The sequence below is a fragment of the Silurus meridionalis genome, chromosome 14 (assembly GCF_014805685.1).
Source record: "Silurus meridionalis isolate SWU-2019-XX chromosome 14, ASM1480568v1, whole genome shotgun sequence".
Taxonomy (NCBI): Eukaryota; Metazoa; Chordata; class Actinopteri; order Siluriformes; family Siluridae; genus Silurus; species Silurus meridionalis.
This window is the reverse complement of record NC_060897.1, coordinates 18031145-18050522: the sequence shown is the minus strand read 5'-3', so window position 1 is coordinate 18050522 and position 19378 is coordinate 18031145. Positions and strand designations below refer to the sequence as shown.

The 19378-nt window shown below is 39.6% G+C and overlaps 3 protein-coding genes across 5 annotated transcripts; 2 read left to right on the top strand and 1 right to left on the bottom strand.

Moving 5' to 3' along the window:
* Positions 1-1643: 1643 nt before the first annotated feature.
* On the top strand, positions 1644-9774 carry aldh3b1 (aldehyde dehydrogenase 3 family, member B1). Of its 3 annotated transcripts, none has more exons than XM_046866607.1 (11): positions 1644-1865; positions 2276-2387; positions 5033-5205; positions 5281-5391; positions 5631-5751; positions 5955-6040; positions 6889-6970; positions 7068-7460; positions 7609-7775; positions 8224-8323; positions 9283-9774. In XM_046866607.1, the coding sequence occupies exons 3-11, from the start codon at positions 5044-5046 to the stop codon at positions 9480-9482; spliced, it is 1422 nt and encodes a 473-aa protein (XP_046722563.1). In that variant the 5' UTR covers positions 1644-1865; positions 2276-2387; positions 5033-5043; the 3' UTR covers positions 9483-9774. The 3 variants fall into 3 exon arrangements, with proteins under 3 accessions (XP_046722563.1, XP_046722564.1, XP_046722565.1); XM_046866608.1 differs by having other exon boundaries at positions 2220-2387; XM_046866609.1 differs by lacking the exon at positions 1644-1865 and having other exon boundaries at positions 2086-2418.
* Positions 9775-9814: 40 nt separating this feature from the next.
* On the bottom strand, positions 9815-13485 carry LOC124397113 (caseinolytic mitochondrial matrix peptidase proteolytic subunit). The gene is made up of 7 exons (XM_046866610.1): positions 13350-13485; positions 13071-13172; positions 12504-12575; positions 12293-12389; positions 11442-11629; positions 11251-11356; positions 9815-10278 (listed from the first exon to the last, which is right to left on the bottom strand). The coding sequence occupies exons 1-7, from the start codon at positions 13359-13361 to the stop codon at positions 10061-10063; spliced, it is 795 nt and encodes a 264-aa protein (XP_046722566.1). The 5' UTR covers positions 13362-13485; the 3' UTR covers positions 9815-10060.
* A 1712-nt stretch (positions 13486-15197) lies between these two features.
* On the top strand, positions 15198-18191 carry si:dkey-204f11.64 (uncharacterized protein LOC100537752 homolog). The gene is made up of 3 exons (XM_046865396.1): positions 15198-15380; positions 16767-16893; positions 17496-18191. Exons 1-2 carry the CDS (start codon positions 15288-15290, stop codon positions 16890-16892), a joined length of 219 nt encoding a protein of 72 aa, XP_046721352.1. The 5' UTR covers positions 15198-15287; the 3' UTR covers position 16893; positions 17496-18191.
* Positions 18192-19378: the final 1187 nt, after the last annotated feature.

Genomic DNA, 19378 nt, shown 5'->3' with positions numbered 1-19378 from the left:
CTGAGGGAAGGAGTCATCCTCTCCTTAATACAGTGCAGTTGCCATGTCCCATGTGCAGAAAAACACCCCCAAAGCATGATGCTACCACCCCCATGCTTCACAGTAGGGATGGTGTTCTTGGGATGGTACTCATCATTCTTCTTCCTCCAAATTATGACCCAAAAGTTCTATTTTGGTCTCATCTGACCACATGACTTTCTCCCATGACTCCTCTGGATCATCCAAATGGTCATTGTCAAACTTAAGATGTGCCTGGACATGTGCTGGTTTAAGCAGGGGAGCCTTCCGTGCCATGCATGATTCCAAACCATGACGTCTTAGTGTATTACCAACAGTAACCTTGGAAACGGTGGTCCCAGCTCTTTTCAGGTCATTGACCAGCTCCTCCCGTGTAGTTCTGGGCTAATTTCTCACCTTCCTTAGGATCATTGAGACTCCACGAGGTGAGATCTTGCATGGAGCCCCAGTCTGAGGGAGATTGACAGTCATGTTTAGCTTTTTCCATTTTCTAATGATTGCTCCAACATTGGACCTTTTTTCACCAAGCTGCTTGGCAATTTCCCTGTAACCCTTTCCAGCCTTGTGGAGGTGTACAATTTTGTCTCTAGTGTCTTTGGACAGCTCTTTGGTCTTGGCCATGTTAGTAGTTTGATTCTTACTGATTGTATGGGGTGGACAGGTGTCTTTATGCAGCTAACGACCTCTAACAGGTGCATCTAATTTAGGATAATAAATGTAGTGGAGGTGGACATTTTAAAGGCAGACTAACAGGTCTTTGAGGGTTAGAATTCTAGCTGATAGACAGGTGTTCAAATACTTATTTGCAGCTGTATCATACAAATAAATTGTTTAAAAATCATATATTGTGGTTTTTTTTTTATTTTTTATTATTATGTCTTTCACAGTGGACATGCACCTACGATGACAATTTCAGACCTCTCCATGATTTCTAAGTGGGAGAACTTGCAAAATAGCAGGGTGTTCAAATACTTATTTTCTTCACTGTATATATATATATATATATATATATATATGTGATTATGCTACATCAGGAAACTTAAAAAAGATTGTAAATAAAAAATATTTTGTTTTTGCCCAAGAATGCTGTAGGAATCATTGTTGTATAGGCAAAATAAAATGTTCCTTATGTAATTACTTGATTTCTTAGATCTTGTGTTTGTGGACACCCACATTTAGACCTTCCTCAAACTGATACCACAAAGTTTGTTGCACACAACTGTATCAAATATAGCATACATATATAGTATGTAACCCTACATTTTCTTTTTACTGGTTCTAAGCAGCCCTAACCTCTTTCATGAAGATGGGATTTGTGTGTCCTGCTCTGGAGCTCTGACCTTAACCCTGCTGAACACCTTTGGGAAGAATGTAATGCTGACTGCACCCCAGGCCTCCTCACCTCACCTACATCAGTGCCTGATTTTACTAATGCCCTTTTAGCTGAATGATCTCAAACTTTCCCAGAAGATTGGAGGTTATTGTTGTGTAAGAAATCAGTTATGTTAAACTTTTTAAAAAATATTTGCGAATTTTGGTTCTAACCATCAGGTCTGTTAGACATACAGAGGATGAACATGTGGTTCCTAAACATGCAGGTGCTTTGCAGGTGACGCTGTTGGGATTTAGTCAAAATTGAGCACATGGCTACCACAGCATTTTACAGAGACATGGGACGGTGACCCTAAACACACTCGAAGGTTATGTAAGAACGATTTGTTAAAGAAGTAACGTGATGGATTGCTGCATTAGATAAACGGCCTCTGCGATCCTCAGAACCAAGAGAGTGAAGGAAAATCAACCAACAAGCACTCAAAACCATCAAGATTGTTAGAAAACCATTCCAGGTAATGACCTTGTGAGGCCGACTGGTCAAATGTGCAAATGTCTATCAAAGCAAAAGGGGGCTACCTTATTGAATCAAAAATAAGAGTTTTCAATATAAAACTAAATTGTTTGACAGCTTTTGCTGACTTCATAACTGCATAACTCCTTTCAGAGTTTGGGTGTCTTCAGTATTACTGTACAATTTAGTGTAGAATCAACATTCAGGAAGAAGACACACCGTGGACTCGACTATAGACGCCACAGAGACACGGAATTGTGATTTCCGGTTTGTTGGAGCGAATGTTTGAAAGTACATGGGACATGTTGGCTGTTGTGGCGTGTTTCTGGTTGTATGGTTGTGTTTCTGGAGACAGAAGCCTGCATTCTTGTGCTCGGATGAAAAACCTGATGAACGTGTTCTGTGGGACAGCTGGAAGCCGGTGAGAACCGCGTCGCGGCAGTGTGGCAGCAGCAGCAGGAGGCACAGGAGCAGGAGCAGCAGCGCACTGATTTAAAGAAACGAGTCCCTAAACGAGGCCCTGGTAAGATTTTAGACCGAAAATAACACCGAGTGTGAGTACGAATACGATTTATTTCCTTTAAGGGTGGTTTTTAAAAGCATGGTTCAGGATTTAAAACCAGTTTCAGTGCTGCAGGTTGTGTAACATGGTGGTGGCACTGGAGAAGGCAAAAGTTTGTGAAGGCAAATGTGTCTTGTCTAAAATCTGCTGGACCATTTAGGGTAAAAATGTACTGATTGTTAGATCAACAAAATCTTATAAAATACCCACATGGATGTCAAACAACTGCACAACACAGTTATAATTTATATAAATGTATAATTTAATATTTATTTGGCATATATTTCTATTGAAACTTTCTATTTTTAGTACACCTGGTTGATTAGAAACAGGAAATTGTTTAATCATGACTTCCTGTTTCACAAGGGGTATAAACATAAACATAACATATAAGCCGAATTCTCTTAAACATTCATTGCACTGTTTAAGACAATGGAAGACTTCACAAAATGGGAAGTGACATTATGAATGTCCATGTCCACCATCAGACCACTAATTAGGATGTGCCAGTCAACTGGAAATGCTGTAACTCAAACTGGAAGAGAATCTCAAGACACTACTGGAGGAACTGCAGAAGCTAGTTGTGTCTTGGGGTCAGGAAGTGTCCAAAACTACAATCTGACTTTACCTACGTCACCGCAAGATGTTTGAAAGGGTTTCAATATAAAAAAAAAGCTTCTACACTTATCCAAAACATCTCTGTTTACTGTAGAAGATACTAGAATTTTGAATAAGATTGGGTTCTTTGGTGAAATTTTTGGCAAGGGATTTGGGGCATACAAAGAGGTAGCCATATTGAAAAGTACTTCATGCGTAGGTAAAATATTGATGTGGATTTAAAGTTTTGTGGCTGTTTTCCTGACCGAGTACCTGGACCTATCTGGTATCTGCAGTGGTGGACGAAGTACACAAACCATGTACTTGAGTTAAATAGATACAATAGATGAAATATTACTCCAGTTAAAGTAAAAGTGTTCCCTTTACACTTTCACTTGTGTAAAAGATCAAAATAATTTGCCTTCAAATGCACTTTAGTATCAAAAGTAATATGATTTATACTGGCTATAATGTTCCTATTGTCATTTTTGTCACTCATTTAATGTGAAAAGACTTTGTTGCTCTTAGCACAACAATCTATTGATAAAACATTATTAATGAGTCACACACTGATTATCTATTTAAATTATTATCAGCCCAAAACCTTTTCAACTGCTACAAAATAATCGTACGAATGAGGCCACGGTTGTTGTGACAAGTTAATCAGGATTAGTCAGAATCCTTAATTCCTGTCAAAATGTTTTGCTTGCTGTTGAACCGATGCCAAATTGTATGTTTGTGCTAATTAGATACCACCAAGTGCTAATCAAAACAAGTTCCAAACAGAGCGCGTGCGCTTCACTGATTGGTGGCTTGCTGTGTGCTCGACTTGTCTTCATCCACTCATAAATAAAAAGCAACGACTGATTTTGCGAAATGTAGTTGATTAAATGAGTGAAAAGTAAGACATTTGACTTGTAGTGAAGTTTAAATCTCCACACATGAAAGTACTTCAGTAAAGTACAGACGTGAAAAAGATTCTTAAGTACAGTCATGATGTACATTTACTTTGTTGCTGTTCACCACTGTGTATCTGATCATTCTACTCAAATTACTTCATCTTGTTTGACAATTCAAGAAAAAAAGTCTTCACAGAAATAAAGGAGTGTCAATAAATTGTGTAGTCAGTCTCTTTTGGGTTATGGCTGGTTTGGGTTGGACGATTGCCGATGTGGTCATTATTATTACTTGGGGTTTCGCAGGCAAGAGTACAGATAGACTTTGCTCCATTGGCAACCCGATGACGCTGAAGAACAACTTTTAATTTGGCGTATTATGGCAGTGATATAATGTGAACAGGTTGGACCGGAAACATCAGATCGGTGTTCAACTAGGCCAAATATCATTAGAGCTGAAAGACAGCAAGATGGAGTTTGGGTCTATTTTGTCGTAAATTGTCTTCAACCAATCGTGGCAATATAGACACCGTTTACTTTCTTTTGTCTTGCACAGCTCTTTCTCTTCATCAAGCCTCTGGAGTTCTTTTCAAATTTTGGCTTGAAATGATAGAGCTCTAGAACCTCGCAAAAAAGAGATCTTGTTCTTTGACATTTTTAAGTGAATGCCAGCAGTGTTGCCTGGCTCTAGCAGTAGGCAGAAGGCTGAAGGAACAGCACATTGTGGTTTGGCTTATAGTTGGGTTATAGTTCAGGGTTCTGTTCAGGTCACTCAAGTTCTTCCGCTCCAACCGTGACAGCCTTGTCTTCATAGTGCATTGTCATGCTGGAACAGGTTTGGGCCTCTTGGATCCACTAAGGAGAAAGTGTAACGCAACAGCATTCAAAGACATCTTGTAGAATTGGGTGCTTTATGGGTGTGGTGGTCATGTGTCTGCAATCTTTTGGCCATATTGTTTAGGCAGTGCAAGCTAACATCACGTTAATCAAATGAAAGCCATGGTGTGGCAGGAAGTCCTTGGTGTTATGTAGAAAAAAATAGATCTTCCTATAATGCAAGATTATTCAGAAAGTTCAACATGTTTGATCTTGACTGGTCTTCTCTTTCCAAAGAGTGCGTCAAAATGGAAAGTCAGAAGAAGGTGATCGAGAGACTGAGGATTGCGTTCCGGTCCAACATGACCGTTCCTCTTCATTTCCGTCTCACTCAGCTGGAGGCTTTGCTGTCTTTACTAGAGGATAATGAGGCACAGATCTTGGAGGCACTGCATAAAGACCTCAACAAGGTATTTGAACACCACAAATAGACACCTTCTAATGGTTTCCCTGGTCCACCATAATCACTGCTGATGTCTCTGCAGCCCAAATTTGAGGCAGTGGTGTCAGATATCGAACTGGTGGCCAACGAGCTTCGATATACCATCTGTAACTTGGAAGCCTGGTTGAAGCCAACCTATGTGAACAAAAACTTGGTAAGTGATGTGCAAAGCCGTAACTATTTTTGGTAACAGATTTTGCTTCTGCTTTTCTCTTTTTTTGTTTTTTTTCGTTTGATTTCAACATCAGCTAAAACTACCGATCCAAGCAAAATTGAAAAACGTTTCCTCTCATGACCCAGCTGGATATATTCCAGGTGCTGTAACACGCCATGAAGTGCTTTAGTGACACCTTTGTGTTTCTCTCTCTCATTTTTATTTACCTCGTGTTTTAGCCAACCAAACTAGACGACTGCTTCGTACGCAGAGAACCGTTAGGGGTTGTTTTGATCATTGGCGCGTGGAACTACCCTCTACAGCTCATTTTAGCACCACTGGTCGGTGCTATTGCTGCCGGTAATACACTGAAACACTCTCATGACCTTGGTTCTCATGACGTATAAAAACCAATAAAAATATTATAATAATAATAATTGTATATAATTTTATGGGAAAATCTTTGCACTCAATTACATTTACATTTCTTAATAGCAGATTCTTGTATAGAGAGTGACCTCCACCATTTCTAATGCATTTTATACCCATATTTTATCGTGTAGGCAACTGTGCTGTACTGAAGCCCTCGGAAATCAGTCAAGCAACTGAGCAACTCCTTTCAGAGCTAATACCAAAGTACCTGTCTCAGGTAATGCTGGACTCATTTTTTTTTTTGTATACTAATACAATTTTACTAAGATATTGACATATATGCACTTCACTACCAGAGGTTGAGTGATTCTTTTTAATTATTTCTCATTCAAAAAGATTTATTTATACTGCAAGATTTGCAGTAACTCAAGACTTTGCTTTCGCTGACACTTAATGCCTGGTATACGTTGCATAATTTTGGGTCGTCCCAGAGAAAAGATGAGTAATGTTGAACCAATCGTTTCCTTTTTGCTCGTGGTTTCATGTCGCAGCCTTGCAACCAAAGATGGACTGCGAAATTGCAGGCTGCGTTGGGATTAGGGGTAGGCTTCGACCTACGTCTACTGACTAGCCAATAAAAATGCAACACAAATGCCGCATTGATCTAAAACTAAAACGTTTTATGCACGTTTGTGTATGCAACGTCCAGCTCCATTGGGAAAATGGCATCCCAAGTTGGTCTCATGTCATACCTTAAATGATTAGATCCATGGCTCACAGTTTGACTTATGATCTTATAAGATTGATGAAATCGCCATAAAAAGGCACAATTTAGTACAACCTTAGTACTAAATTCCAATTAAAAAAACTTTGTGATAACATCTTAATTGTTTAAACTGAAAATATGTACCAATTAAGGAACAGGGACAAAAAAAGGTCTTCAAATTGAGCAGTTGGTAAAAACCATTTTGCAACTAATTAGGTTAATTAACATCAGGTCAGTAAGATGATAGGCAAAAATATGAGTCTCTCACAACGGTGAAATCATTGCATTCTTTTTTTTTTATTTACGTTTTACACGCTTGAACTTTCTGACCGCACTTTTTCTGTTTGGGACGTGGTCAGGAGTGCTACGCTGTTATATGTGGAGGAGCCGAGGAAACCAAATCACTGTTGCAAAACCGATTTGATCACATTTTCTACACAGGTGAGTGTGAATCGCTGTTTTTTTTTTTTAATATATACCTGTTAGACTGTATCATTGTCAGACTCTTTTTTTTGTAATCCCCTCTACATTTCATCAGGCTCTCAGGCGGTGGCACGGAGCATCCTGCAGGCAGCCGCAGTACACCTCACCCCGGTCACTCTGGAGCTGGGTGGAAAATGCCCATGCCTCGTTTATGGCCACTTGGACCTCAAGGCTGCTGCAAACAGGCTTGTATGGGCTAAGTTTTTCAACGTGGGGCAGAGCTGTGTGGCGCCGGACTATGTCCTGTGCACAGCCGAAATGCGAGACAAACTAATTCCCTTGATCGTAGAAGCTTTGGAGGCATTCTACGGGCCTCGGATTAACGAAAGCGCCGACTACGGCCGAATTGTCACAGACAGACACTGGAACAGGCTCATGGAGCTCCTAGGAAAGTCTCAAGGAAAGGTGGTTATAGGAGGAGAAGGTGTGAAGGAGGACAAATACATTGGTGAGAAAATATGAAGAAACAGCAATTTCTCTTATTTATTTTTGTTTATATGAATCTCAGGAAATGGAATGGAATCATGCAATTTTTTATTTATTTATTTTTATTTTTACGATTTTATTCCTGCTTCCTCCCGTCTTCCTGTCTCCAGCTCCCACAGTGATTGTGGACGTGACCGAATCGGACGCTTTGATGCAAGAGGAAATTTTTGGCCCCATCCTTCCCATCCTCACTGTGGAGTCTCTAGAGGAAGGCATCCGTTTCATCAACGAGAGAGAGAAGCCATTGGCGCTCTATGTGTTTTCTGATCAGGCTCCGGTAAAAAGCCTGTAAACATGACGACTTTTTAGTTGAATACAAGAGCAAATTTTTACACAGATATTCACCCAGACGGTAAAAGCCACATGAATAAACGTGAAGCTGTATAGATTTGCGGTGAAAGGTTGACATGCCCTGAGCAAATACAGTCTGAGTTTCTCCATATTTATTAGATTTCTTTTGGCAAGGCAATTGAGGCTACTGAGACAAGAAAAAGTGTAAAATTGTTGATCTTGTAAAATGTTCTTAGAGATTTAAACATTTATTTAATATACATGGAAGGAGTCTCCAGTGTCAGCAGTTTCTCAGAAACAGAACCAACCTTAACTGTAACTCCAAATTATTGTGTTATAAAAAGAAGTTTAGTATTTTTCCCTGCAGAAAAGCATGAAGCGTGATGTTACTTGTAAATACTCGGATTGAACATTATTTCTCTATTATTTCCCAGGTTGTGAATACAGTATTAGAGCAAACCAGCAGTGGAGGGTTTTGTTCAAATGACGGAATAGTTCACATGACACTTCCCGAATTGCCTTTCGGAGGAGTGGGTGAGTGTGTACATGTGTCATCGAACACTGTATTGTTATTTTCTGTTCCTATATCTTGTTTCGGATTTTTATCACATTCAAACCATTTCTTTAGATTGGTATTAAAATACACTATGCAAAAGTATTGGGACACCTGACTTTTCCAGCCATTTATGGTTCTTTCCCAAATTGTTACCACAAAGATGGACACACTGCTAAGACATAGAATGTCTTTGGATGCGGAAGCGTGAATTTTTTTTACCTTCACTTCAAGTAGGAGACTCGAACCTGCTCCAGCATGACACTGCCCCTGCGCACAAATACCGCTCCATGAAGATATGCTTTACATGGGTTGGAGTGGAAGATCTGACTGCACCCCAGGTGTCCTCACCATACCTACATCAGTACCCCAGTTACAAATGGGGTTTAAATGTGGAATTGGATGTTTAAAAAAAAAAAGCACAACTAAAACGACTGGTCAGGTGTCCACAAGCTTTTGTCTTTTTTGTGTATTTAGCATATCTGTTTCTCTTGTTGTTGTTTTGTGCATTTGTTCACTTTTAAAAAGTGAAACTGCAGTGCTTTGATAAAGTATTAGTTTTTTTTCCACACACTTGATTCAAGTCAAGCTCATTTTAATATGGTGAGTTCATTCATTAAGGGAAATCTGAGCCATTTAGTGGTGGACCTTCTGGCTTGTTTCAGATCATTGTCCTTCTTACGTTGTCCTAGTTTCTTTTTCCACATAGAGCTAAGCAGGTTAGAAGAGCCTTTTTATTTATTAAATGAAATCATCATTTAAAAACTGCATTTTGTATTTACTCTGGATTTGTGTAATATAAAAAAAAATGCTTGATATATATGAGGACTTGGGAAATACTTTTTTCACAGCACTGTAGGTCAGGTCAGACAGGTTCCATATGCATGCAGAACATAGTGAAGATCTTTCTTCTAAAATGGATTCCATGTGGGTTTTTCAGGTGCAAGTGGGATGGGGAGTTATCACGGCCGCTGGGGTTTCGAGACGTTCAGCCACAGACGGGCGTGTATGCTGCGAGGTTGGGGACTGGAACGACTCAGCGTCTTGCGTTATCCACCGTATCAGGAGTCAAACCTGGGCTGGTTGCGCTGGGCCGCGCGAGCCAAGAAGAAAAACTGGGGGGTGTGCAGTATCATATGACTTTCGTCCTGTTTGCTGGAGACATGGATTTTACCAGAAATTCTTGTACTTGCTTGGATAATGGAGATAAAAACCAAGCACACGTATGAAGTGTTTACAAATGTAGCTGCACCCTTAAAATTTTCATTTCTTTTCTTAAACACTACTTTCTGCAAGATAAAATTCGTTAGGTACATCGCATTGCTGTTTTATATCTAATGAACCACAGTGTATTTGTATCCCGTTATCTGTATAACTGTTCTTTAATTGGGAAAGATAAAGCGGTGGGTAATTAAATAAAAAATTGAGAGTTTGTGCCGGGTTTATTATACTGTTCAATTGAAAAAACACTATTTATAAACGATAAACTGATTGTGTGTTTATTAGTAATCAGGTTAAAAATCACAAGTTTTTTTTTTTTACGACACATGTAATATAAAGTCCCATATTCTTATACATTTGTTTTTTGGACACAATGCTGTCAGTCTTTACTGTTCCACAATGAGGCATCCTCAGTACAGTGTAATACACACAACACAGGCTCCCACAGTCTCATATCCCATCTTCTTGTAAGAGCCCAGTGGCTGAGCCCAATCACATTACGGTTCAGGTTTGAACAAAGAAGGTGGACTGGCCCCAGACTGAGCCAGATCTGAGGCTGGGGGGGTGGAGGGGGTGGCTGAAGTGGTGGGTTCCTTCTGGACCAGCTCTGGCTCATCCTGCCCAGCCTGGGGAGGGTGAACCAGGACCTTGTCAATAATCCCAAAGTCTTGTGCCTCCATGGGACTCATGTATCTGTCTCTCTCCATCACGCTTTCTGTAGAACAATCAAGGCAAAGCTATCAGGTAAATGTGTCAAAGTTCACAAACCTTCAGGATGTTATTAAATGACTAGTATGAGTACATGATGGAAACAAGACTTCTTTCACAGAACTGATTAAACTTAATGGATTTTGAAGAATGTGCCTCAGGTTAGGACACTGTTCAGCTTACAACTGAATAAACAACATTGTAGAGCATTGCAATAGTATTTACCCCCTTGGATTTTTTTTTCCCACTTTACAACCTGGAACTTATCTCTTTGTAAATAAGGTATTGTTTGTATATCTATATATATATATATATTAGATAGATAGATAGATAGATAGATAGATAGATAGATAGATAGATAGATAGATAGATAGATAGATAGAGGCCGATAGCTAGGTTGGATCGTAATTGTCGATAAACGATTAATCAACTGATGGTTTTTAAAATGGAATCTAGATTAAAAACAAAAAACCTAACACTCCATGTAAAATAGCCGTGAACTTTATTAAAATATACAAATAAATGTAATGTGATTTAAAGATGGCCATTTTAAGGGTGACTGAATTTATAAAGTAAGATTTCATTTGTAAAATTAAGCAAAGTTACAAAGTAAATTTTTATTTGATCTGTTAATTTTTCTTAATGCACTAACACGAATAAGGTGCCATCTCACGTCAAAACATACAGCATATGGCATCGGTGATTCGTCTCTAGAGGCTGCTCGCGTACTGTTTAATGATAGCGGAGCTGCTCAGTTGCTCCAGAGCAGACGCAACCCGGAAAAACTATCGGTATGGATTTTTGCCAAAAGTTCCAGCTATTAACTAAATAAATATTGATGCCTATAATATATAGACTGTGGAGGAGTGGGGAGTAGAAAAGCATCATTGGGGATTTGGGTTCATTCTACTTTTGTGTTGCAATAAAAATATTTTAGCATCAAGTATTACAAATATAAATAAAAAAAAAAAAACAGTACCTATCAGTTCCAGAGGTTGTCCTGTATGTTTGCAGTAGATGTTGTTGATCTGTCTCTTCAGCTTGAGAATCTCCTCAGCCTGGATGGCGATGTCTGTCGCTTGACCCTTGCAATCAATAATCAGAGATGTTTATTATGCTGCCCAAAAACAAACTGGAAAAACACAGCACAAGCGATTCTATTGTTCTTACCCTGGCACCTCCAGAAGGTTGGTGCACCATTATGCGAGCGTTGGGCAGCGAGTGCCTCATTCCTGCAGTGCCTGCAGCCAGCAGTAAGCTGCCCATGCTAGCAGCCTGGCCTACACACCACGTCGAGATTGGGTTAAGGATGTACTGCATAGTGTCGTAGATGGCCAGCCCTGCAGTGACCACGCCACCTGGATGTACATCAGAGATATAGGATTACTAATGTGAACTTTTTGTGGCTGCCACTCTGTTTCACTCAATTCCAGAAATCTATCGTTGGCATCCCCAAGGGTTTCTTTTTTTTTTTTTTGAAGGAAAAAACCTTGGGACTAAATAGACTGATGTGGATGATTCTGATGCTCAAAACGATTTAACTTGTTTCTACAAGCTTACATGATGTGCCAAAAGTATTGGGACAACCAAGCTTTATAGTCAAATCTCCACAAAATCTAGTGGACCATCTTTCCAGAAGATTGGCGGTTATTATAAGAGCAAATGGGGACTAAATGTGAAAAGGGACATTCAAAAATATTCAGATACCCATCTTTTGGTCAGATGTCCTCAAACTTTTGTCCATATAGTGTGTATTTTTGGTAAAGTAAATAGTCCCATATATTACATATGGATTTTGGGTTACAGGGCTAATGTTACATGAAATGATACATGAAAGCAATTAAATTTGGGAAAAAAAAGTGTGCTGGTGTCTATCAGTGGGAACTTTTCCACAATTCGAATTTTTTTTTCCTCCCCACTATTTGAATTATTCATTAGTGACTGTATAAATGAATCGATCTTCACATTATGAGTAGGTTATTCAGACTTTTGCATGCTCCTGTACACGGGCTGTCTCTCACCAGGGCTGTTGATGTACATGTGAATCGGCTTGTTGTTGCTCTCGGATTGAAGGAAAAGCAGTTGTGCGATCACCAGACTTGCCACAGAGTCATCAATCTAAAAGGCAGAGACGAAGAGGACGGTAAACAAATCTGATCAAAAGAGTAATTTAAAAGTTAAAAAAAAAAAAAAAAAAAAAAAAAAAGGAGAAGAATTTTTGGAGATACTTACTGGACCCATTAAACAGATTATTCTCTCCCTCAGGAGGCGTGAGTAGATATCGTAGGCACGTTCTCCTCGGCCCTGGCAATAGATAAGAGATGGAAAATTTTAAATGAATGATCTAAAGTTTCAGATCAGTGGATATGTTACAAAAAGCAGAATTAGAGGAATTCAGAGATCAATTAAACAAGGGTTTTTAAGGAGACAATGGCGTTTAGATGTTGTGTGAAGACTAATAGAGACTCAGCTGTTTAAGTGGAATGTCTTTAACCGCCTCTGTGTCAGAACACTGTCTGTTGATGTGTGTCTTCCTAGTTCTCTGACAAGAGGATGGGAGCAGTTGTAGAAGCTCAGATGGAGCACCATACACCAGGACAACTCTGTGTTGTTGATGTTGTCTCGGTGCATTGTGGGGTGAGAGAAATAATGGGGGTCCAATTTCACACTGAGCTAAAAATTCAACTGGATACGCCTTTAATATATCTAGACATACTAAATCCTACAGTAGCAGTGGAGAATATCTGAGCAGACATGTGAAGCACAGCCCATGTGAGTGGTGAGAATAAAGCAGCTTACTGTCTGTTCTACAACGATGGGGATGAGAGGGTTCCTCCATGAAGCACTGCGGTGAAATGACCGCCTGCTCCTCAGTGAAGATGCACCGCACTGTAACACCCTCTGAAAGAACACATAAAACACACAGGGACATTCAAAACACGTGTTTTTTGTTGTTTTATGGGACCTGCAATAGTTAGATTTCGTTTCGGATGTTCGCATGATCATAACGCATAACAGGCATCACGCTTCCATAGATAACTATTATTACGTGTGTAAATGCTTCTACATTTTACTTACTCGTAATAACATGACGCTTGTACAGTGCTTAAACGCTGTTCGTTTGACCCACACTTCCTGCCCCGGATGTAATGCTGTTGGGCTGGTCACGTGACAACACACGCTCACTATGGCCGCTAGATGAAAGTGTGTCGGTTTGCGCATGCGCATAACAGCCACCACCCCCCTCGTACCCTGCTGCTTCCCAACGTAAAATACAATAAAGGACACAAGGGTGAGGACACGGTGTCCATCAATAAACTGACTCAATAATTAATATTCCTGATGCACTTTTGAGTGCTGTCACTTGTGTTCATGTGGTCTGTCATATATCATGGTGCTATTCAGTGATCAGGTGTTGATTGATTGATGACAGGATTATTATATGATGGATGTGCAGTGTCTAATACACTATCATGGAAACTTTAACAACTAACACACTTTAGGAAAGTAAAAAAAGAACACTGGTGATGGAATAGCTTGATGGAAGTGGAGGGTGGTTCAGTGGTTGAGGCTTTGGGTTATTGATCGTAAGGTGGTGGGTTCACGCCCCAGCCCCTACCGAGCTGCCACTGATGGGCCCTTTAGTGAAGTACTTAATTCTATCTGTTCCAGGGACACCATACCATGGCAGACCATACCCTGCTTCCTGACAAGCTGGAATATGTAAAAATTTACTTCAAAAGCCACAAATTCAGATATTGGAGGAGGGTTTGGACTGCTAAAAGGATTGTTGGTGCTCCCCTGCCCACCCTTTGAGAACTTTATACACCCAGAGTGTAAAAATGGGCTATGAAAATCACTTTAGATCCCTAAAGTGATCTCTTTTTTTTACTTTTGCTTCCCTTCAGAGCACCAAACACCAGGACAACTCTGTGTTGTTGATGTTGTCTCTGTCTACTGAAAGCTTCTGTGACCAAAATAAGTTTGTTGTAAGTGCAAACATACTTGGCAGTAAAGCTCTTCATGATTCTGATTATACCTATAGCTGTTATAATGTGCACACTATGGCTAAAAAAAGATGTGGACGGCTGACCATCTTTTGTGATTCTTTCACCTTTTGTGATCCTTCCTCAAACTTTTTGCCAAAAATCAAACGCAAACAATTGTCTACAATAACTATATTGTGGCTTGAAGAATTTCCTTTAGGTGGAAAACTTGTTTCAACATCAACAATGCACAAAACATGGTCAACAAGTGGAAGTGAAGGAACTCAAATGGCCTGCACAGACCCCTGGATTACCTCAACCTCAACCCCTCCACCCCACTGAGCAAACCTTTGGGATGGATTTGGAACAACCTCTGCACCTCAGGCCTCCTCACCAACATCAGTACATCAGTAAGCGTCACAATGCTCTTATTTCTTCACCTAGTTGGAAGGAATATAGAAACACGATGTCACGATCAGATCAATGAATCCAATCAGAAGTCCAGTACATCAAGTCAAGTGGCTTTATTTACACCTTACAGCAATATACAATACAATTTAACACACCTATACAACCTAATACAACATTCCTCAGAAACTAACCAGAACAAACACACCTGTACACAGGACAATACATAAAGTACAAACATTGAGTGCAACACAATAACACTGCAAAACTGTAGGGTCTGGACTGACACACACACACACACACACACACACACACATGGCTCTTTGGGCTGTTTATGTGCACAGAGTGGTCTGAAGTAGGGTGTCAGAATGGACCAGGCGGATACAAAGAAAAGAAATAGACAGGATCGCTGGTCACTGGTTTCACATGAGCATTTTGAACGATATTGACGATACCGGAATACCGGTATCATATCGAAGATTGTTTATCCCTCAGAGTGAACAGGGTGATGAGAGGTGTGCTGTTGTACGGAAGGCGAGGGGGCGCTGTGGAGTCGCTCAGAGTCCCGAAGTCCGTCTCTGTTCCCAATCCCTGTTTGATTCGGAGCAGTCTTCTGAATGAAATGTCCAACAACAGCGCCAGCAGCAGTAACCTGGTTCTTGCCCAGAAAGCTGTGAAACAGCTGCGGCTTGAAGCAAGCGTCCGGAGAATCAAGGTAGGTCCATAATCCTGCCCGGGAAGACGTGTGGGTGAGGCTGAGGCTCACAGTGGGACTGAATTAACTAGTTTCAACGCTGATCAAACTTCACTTTCAGCTCTCTATGCCTTCAAAATAGCATCTGGGATCGATAAATGAGCGATTCATTTAGTCTTCGTGTCTGTTTGATTGGACTTCACATGCTGTTATATGATCTGATTCTGATTACAGTCACATCCACCTGTCCAGCTCCATTCCCATAACCGCATTCTATCTAACTTCATATCAACTACTCAACTGGCCTTTTTCTACACACCGATAAGTTACTAACTAGCATTAAAATCCTAACAAATAATATAAAATATATAGCAAGTCTTATTTCATATAGATTGTCAAATGAACGAGGTTGTAATTTTTTATTTATGTTAGTATAGAAAGCGGGGAAAGCGAACATCCGGGTATTTCCTGCCTGGGAACAGAGACGCTCTTTGTTGATTGTGAGTTTGTGATCATGAGATGATCTCTGGGGGCTTCAGCAGCACAACCACATGTCTCCATAAAGCGTGATACCTGTGTCTGGAGAACAACATAGACGATTCAGGAGAACATTCCTCAACAACCCTGTGAAGGGAAAAGCAAAAATAATAATAATCTACAGGATATATGGACAAAAGTGTTGGGACACCTAACTTTTGCAGTCATATGTGGTTCTTCTCCAAACTGTGACCACACATTTGGAGGCACACAATTGTAATGTGGACCAAAATCCAGTTTCATGAAGATTTGAATGGCACCATGGGATATGACGGACAACATCAACACAAGTGACAGTGAGTCAAAATCTATTGGAACATCTTCCCAGAAGAGTGGAGGTAACAGCAAACAGGGACAAAATAGGGAACGGAATGTTCAAAGCGCATACTCTTATGGTCAAGTGTCCACAAACTTTTGTCCATATGTGTTATTTGTTATAGGAAAGGAAACATGCTTATATAATGTTATTTTTTTCTAGGTGTACAGGTTTGTAATGGACAGTTAGTTCTTTAACACGGTGATCAGCTTGTGAACTCCATGATAAAGGGGAAAAAGAGAAGCTGGTGTGGGAATGATGGTTTTATAACAGTTTTGGAGCTGTTTTATTGCTGTTTTAATCAGGAACTGACTTGTCATATAGATGATCCTTATTAAAGTTCAGTATAAAAAAAAATCATTCATTACATAATAATAAAAATGTGTAATCTTGGAAAACATGCTCAGGCACATAAGGTTCATGCAGGATGCACCTCAATTAAATGCATCCTTTTTTTTAGATAGATTGTGAAATTGAGTGCATTTTGTGTATTTTTTAATCCGAAACCAAAAGAGTGTAACAGTGTTTTTCCTGTTCCTCTCTGATTACATCAGGTCTCCCAAGCTGCTCTTGAACTGAAGACGTTCTGCTTGCAAAATGCTCATAGGGACCCTTTACTTGTGGGGGTTCCATCCAGTGACAATCCATTCCGGCCGCCCAAATCCTGTGCACTCTTCTAAGGTACATCCAACCCTTTGTTTTCATATTATTCAAGTTATAAATTATTGACACACATTATGACCAAACATTATGAAGGTTGAAGAATAAGACTTATTATAATAACCTCCACTCTTCTGGGATGATGTTCCACTAGAGTTTAGAGTGTAGTTATGGAGATTTTTGCTCATTTAGCAACAAGGGTGTTAGTAAAGTCAGGAACTGATGAAAATAATGTGGAGGCCTTGAGTGCTGTCAAAATTCCAATTCATCCCAAATGTGTTGAGTGGGGTTGAGGGTCAGAGTTTTATAGCAGGACACTCAAGATCTTCCACTCTAACCTATGTAAATGCATATAAGATGCATATCTGGCTTCGTGATGCTCAGGCGCGTTGTTGTGTTGGAACATGTTTGGGTCTCCTAAATTTCTGTCTACTACATCTAAAGAAATCCTATACAGTTTTGTGCAGCCAATTTTGTGCTGAGAAAGAAGCACATACGACTGGAAAAGGCAGGGGTCCCAACACTTTTGGCCATACAGCACATGCATATTAAATCGCGATCTGTTCCTGCTTAATGATTTGTATCTTAATCATCTTTTCATCTTTTCTCTCTCTGCACAATAGATGCAAAGGACGAGGCTTGAAAAACATGTCTTACCAGTCGATCTTCATTCACTTCCTAAGTGAACTCTGCAGCCGGATCAGCACTGCTTTTTAACCCTAAACCTAACCTCGTTCATTTTTATTGCAAGAACCCATAGTTTTAAATCCTCTTGCTTTCATGCGTCCTGTAATTTAACCCTAAAAGAGAGGACTTTATGTATTATTTCATTACGGTAAAAAAAAATAACACGCAGAGGATCAAACCATTCTCAGGCGCATGTATTTACAACACTAAATATCATCTCTTTTTGTTCTTTTTTTTACGTTTTTGTATTACATTTACTTTTAACAAGTAAAAAATGCTTTAATTTAGTTTATTGCAGTTTGGTTGTGATATATACAGAGTCAGGTAAAAGTCCAGCATGAAATATAACGAGTCTTCCAGATCATATAAAGAAGCATATATAAAGTATTTTGATTTTGAAGTGTATGTTGTTTAAGAAACATTTGTATTTGATATCAGGAGACTAATGAGTGTGCTTACAGTGATTGTTTTAAAATGGCAACAGACACTGTGGTGTATTTTATGAGATCGAATCGGTATATTGAACAGACCTGTGAAACCGGTTGTTTATACTGAACATTGAGCAAAATGTTGTTGGTAAAAATCTTTCATTGGTGTAACTGTGTAATGAATAAAAACACACTGAAATCCAATAGAGAGTAAATGTCTGTATACATTGCGTGAATATGTTGAAATAATGAAAACACCTCTTTTGTTTAGATTACATTAATTTTTGTACATCTCAAGGCCTCAAAACATTTTATGTACCCAGACCACACAATAAATCAAATATACCATTAATCCAAGCTACTTTCTCATCTGTAATACAATTCATTAACATAACAAGTAAAGTCCGGTACCGATGTAGGTGAGGTGAGGAAGCCTGGGATGCATTCAGCTTTCTAATTCAGCATGTTCTATAAGTTTGAGAGTGAGAGCTCTAAAGCAGGAGATCGTCCACTTTAAACCATGTAAAGCATATGTACATGGAGCTGGGCATTCACACAGTGGGATTGTCATGCTTGACCAGGTTTGGGTCTCTGAAGTAAAAATTTCAATCTGCCGCATCCAAATGCACCCTATACACGTGTGTGCTTCCAACTTTGTGGTAAAACTTTGGAAAAGAAGTACATATTGCTAAAAAGAACGATGTTCCAATACTTTTGGCCATGTAATATACATATAAACCAGGTACACTATAGAATCTATGACAATTCATAAAGCCTACAGACCAGGTCTATCATGCAGCTTCGAGGGCTCATACATTAAATCACCAGTCCAACCAGTCTGATGTTACAATATGTCTGATCATTTGCATGTTTTCCCTGCATACACATGGGTTTGTTTTAGGTTGTTACTTCCTAAAAAACATCCTGTAGGTAGATTGGGGAAGATACAGTATATTTCCCCCAACTGTGAAGAGTATTTTCATATAACAACACAACACGTCCGGCTGGACTGGTTAGTTCCGTGTAGTCTCATGTTGTTCTGCATTGTTTGTCGTAGCACAGTAATCCTGGAGGAACGTTGTGGATAAGATGAAATGACAATACAGCCACTTGACTTAATTTGACTGGCTTGTCAGGATAGAATATTATATTGCTTTTCAGTCACTTACACCATGTGTGCATTTTACTAATATAATAAAGTGTTAAAATGCCCCAGTTGTCCATATCGTTTGCCCAAAATGGCGGATTTATGGCTCTGATGTCTGCTTGTAGAAATTTATCCCATACTGAATGACTGGATTTAATCCCAATAAAAATATTACACCATGTCCACTACATGAAGCTTTTTCGTGTGTGTGTGTGTGTGTGTGTGTGTTGATTTGACTGGCTCT